This window comes from Helianthus annuus, chromosome 5 (genome assembly GCF_002127325.2).
Source record: "Helianthus annuus cultivar XRQ/B chromosome 5, HanXRQr2.0-SUNRISE, whole genome shotgun sequence".
NCBI lineage: Eukaryota > Viridiplantae > Streptophyta > Magnoliopsida > Asterales > Asteraceae > Helianthus > Helianthus annuus.
The window spans coordinates 76,032,753-76,036,607 of record NC_035437.2 but is presented as its reverse complement, the minus strand read 5'-3'; the positions used below and the strand labels follow the sequence as shown (position 1 = coordinate 76,036,607).

The 3,855-nt window shown below is 36.4% G+C and overlaps 1 protein-coding gene across 1 annotated transcript; it reads right to left on the bottom strand.

The window, feature by feature from the left end:
• Positions 1 to 850: 850 nt before the first annotated feature.
• LOC110938818 (transcription factor MYB26) lies at positions 851 to 2,601 on the bottom strand. The gene is made up of 3 exons (XM_022180872.2): positions 2,251 to 2,601; positions 1,832 to 1,961; positions 851 to 1,718 (listed from the first exon to the last, which is right to left on the bottom strand). The coding sequence occupies exons 1-3, from the start codon at positions 2,390 to 2,392 to the stop codon at positions 1,004 to 1,006; spliced, it is 987 nt and encodes a 328-aa protein (XP_022036564.1). The 5' UTR covers positions 2,393 to 2,601; the 3' UTR covers positions 851 to 1,003.
• Between the last annotated feature and the right edge of the window lie 1,254 nt (positions 2,602 to 3,855).

Genomic DNA, 3,855 nt, shown 5'->3' with positions numbered 1-3,855 from the left:
ATTGAAAAACAGTACGTCCGCAAGCTTTCATGCTCTTTTTTTTTTTTTTTTTTTTTTTTTTTGTTTGCTATGAAAGATTTCTTTAAAGAAAAAATAGTTGTGGGGTTGATTTGGAAAGGACTTGTCAAATCCGTTCAATTTTCATATTATATGGTTTCTATATCGGTTTTGACTTTTCATAAAAAAAAAAAAAGAAACAAATTTTAACAGAGAATAGGAATCCATACGATGGATATTACCATCCATACAGCATATAACTACAAGTACAAGCATGATATTGCATGCTATGTGATATCACTACAACATCGATTTTCTTAATTTGCGCTTAGAAATAATATGTGTATATTGTGATATTATTCGTGGTTATAGGAATTAACAAGCCAAATAACATCGCACCCCAGTTTCTTTGCAACGAATTACACGCGATCAACTTATTGTTGACAGAAATTACATATATAATTACACACCCAGAAAAGAGTGGAGCAATGCTACATGTATGCTATTAGTGTACATGACTTTAAATATAAGCGATGCCAATCAGTAGATTGAAAAAGTATCAATTTGAGTTGAGTATTCTCTCTCTTTCTGTTTAATCACATGCCATTCTTTCTACACTTTGCATCTAATATAGCATCAATCAAGAAATGGATAGCCTATGCTCATATGCATCTTAACTTGTAGCTAAATTTGTACCCAAAGCCCCCACCTAGCTACAACACCTACTTTTAACATATATACTTACACACCCAAGAGTGTGTAACTATGTGTATGTACCATAATAGATATATTATATGATCATCAGTGTGAAATTTATTATACAGCATATATAGAAGCATTTCTCAAGAACATATGAAGAAACTGCAAATATGTTTTCTTTTTTCATATGGGAATAACATCAGAAACATACCATTGTTCCCTCTGAAATAAAGACCCTAAGTCTAGCAATATTTAGGCTCACTCACTCTTGGTCTAAAAACACGCATATTATATTAACATTGATTAATTACATTATACTTGTTACCTTGCTAACCATAAATTGGGGCAACAATGATGACGGTGGTGAGGATGAAGACGATAGAAAATTTGGCGTGAAAGTCTCAAGATACTCCATCTGAGAACTTGTTGTAGTTGGGTTCAAGCCATGTGAGTTCATCGATGGTTGAGTGGTCAATTGAAAACTGCTTTCTTGGCCAACTAGTTTAAATGGGATTATGGGATGGTTATGCTCGGAGTTTTGGCCAAGGATGAGGTCATAATTCTCAGGTTTGAGGATATTGTGATCATAATAGTTCAAGGATTCCAATGTGGGGATCTGATTGTCAAACACTGAAGATGAATTGACTATGAATGATGAAGGAAGGGGAGGGAGATTAGCGGCGGGATCGATATCGAAGCATTTATCAAGATTGATCAAAAACGGTTGACTGATGGCAGGAGGTGGTGCATGGGCATGATGATCTTGATCATGGATCATGTGAGGTTGATATGGGCTTAACACATTAGGGTAATTTGCGTCAAATAAACCATCATAATATTGATCATGATCACCGGTTAGAGGAACATGAATGTTGGTGGTTTTAGGGTTAGAGAAGGTGGTGGCAAGATGATGATTAGAAAGGTGGCTATGAGAAAGAAGCTTCTTTTTTATACTCGAGTTCCAAAAATTCTTAACCTCGTTATCCGTCCTCCCTGGTAAATGTTTTGCAATTTGCGCCCATCTATATGCCCAAAACATAGCATATTAAAACACACTTATTAATTGATAACTTAGCTAACATAACATAACAAAATATAATTCAAATCTAAAAGTTGAAAGTTAGTTTCTTCCTACCGATTTCCAAGAATTCGGTGTAGGTCGACTATGAGGGTGGCTTCTTGGGACGAAAAGCTTCCTCGTTTTAAATCAGGCCTTAAATAGTTAATCCATCTCAATCTACAACTCTTGCCACATCTTTGGAGCCCTAGTTGAAAGATAATATACATAAATATTAAAGTTGGCGTTTGAAAAAAGAAAAATTATAGAAACCCAACAATAAAATTATAAAACTAATATAAATATAAATATATAAGGTCCTTCATTGATCTAGATCTAATCTCTCTCTCTCTCTTTCATACACAAACACACTTTTCTGTACGTAGAATATATATCTGCATGACGAATGAAAGATTCATTCAGATTATCATGTCAGGGAGAGAGATCACTGAGATATATAATGTGTAGAGAGAGAAAGTGGGGAGAGAGAGTGAGACCAGCAAGTTTAGGAACGGAGCTCCAGCAGCCATGGCCATGAGAAGTAATGTAGTTGATGAGCTTCTCATCTTCTTCAGGTGACCAGAGCCCTCTTTTCACTTTCTGTTTGTTGCAGCAAGTGTGTCCTCCACCATGTCCCATCTTTCTTAACACACTACGGAACTTATAACCAGGCAAGAAAAAGTCAGCACTATGTCTATATATATACACACACACAGGCACTAACAGTTTTGTGATAAAAGTCAGATAATGATATCAGACTGACTGCAATGCAAAATTGAGCTTCGTAAGCAACCCAATGAGAGAGAACTAAAATGAGATGTTGTAGGAGCATGAAGATACTGCCCTTATATTTAGGGTCCTACGTTTGTCTTCTTATATAACAGTTGCCTTGCCTTGCTATATATATATATATTCTACACATTTTATATATATATGTGCTTTTCTTGGTTTCTTAACCATGTTTTATTGGAAATAAGGTTAATTAAGAGTTGATTACATGTGTCATGGGAGATGGGTATGCAAATCGACGTAGCAAGATGGAAGAGAATGCAAACACCATCCGGTCGCACCATAATGATTTTACCTTATAGCGACTACACCTATAGCGAAAACAGCAGTCGTCGTTATAGATTGACGTATAGGAACTACATGTGATTACTATAAATTAATAATTTCTAAATTTTCTTTCTTTTATTATTGTATAAATAAAATCAATAAACTTTTAACCTACAGTGACACGATACTTCTTAAACTTATAAAAACGGGTTCCCTTGTAGCGGCGATATATTTTCGCTATAGGTTAACTTATTTTTATTTTCGAGTAGATTACAAAAATCGTCCTTTATAGGTTAACTTATTTTTATTTTCGAGTAGATTACAAAAAATCGTCCTTTATGAACTACACTTATTACAAACTGTGTCATTTGTCTTCAACAATTACAAAAAACGTACTCGATGTTTGCAAACCCTTGCAAGTTATGTCTTTTAGCCCTAACTCAGTTAATTTTTGTGGTTAAATCTAACCAAATGGACAAAGGACTCGGCGACTATGGAGTCGTCGATGCCATGAAAGGGCTCGGCGAGATAGAAACCATTCTAGACATCAGCGAATATGTTGTATATGAAAAGCGATCAAATATGCATCGCATTCCGTTTAGGAAGATGTGCTAACCGGGTGGAAGGCACTGATCCAATCCACTGGCAAGGTTGTACTGTACAACCTACGTTGGTCTAAATTCATGGGACTAATCCGTGACATATACTGTCCACCTTAGGTGGTTAAGAAAGTGGAATCTGACTTTCTGAAACTGACAATGAACAGTCTCAACTGTCGAGCTTAAGTATTTGACTACAACTTGTCATCGAAGCTAGTCCCCTATCTAATTACCCCTGAGTCTATGACATACAAACTAAAACTGAGTCACCAGAAAATCGGAAGGTTGCGAGTGGTGGTGGCTACGAGTGGAGGCGGTGGCTGCAAACGATGGTGGCTGCAATTGGGGTCGCCGGTCAAAAGGGGTGGAACGGAAGTGGGATAGGAGTGGATCAGAAGTGGACGGAGTGGAATACACAGAGAATAGAGAGAAGGAAATGAAGGTTGT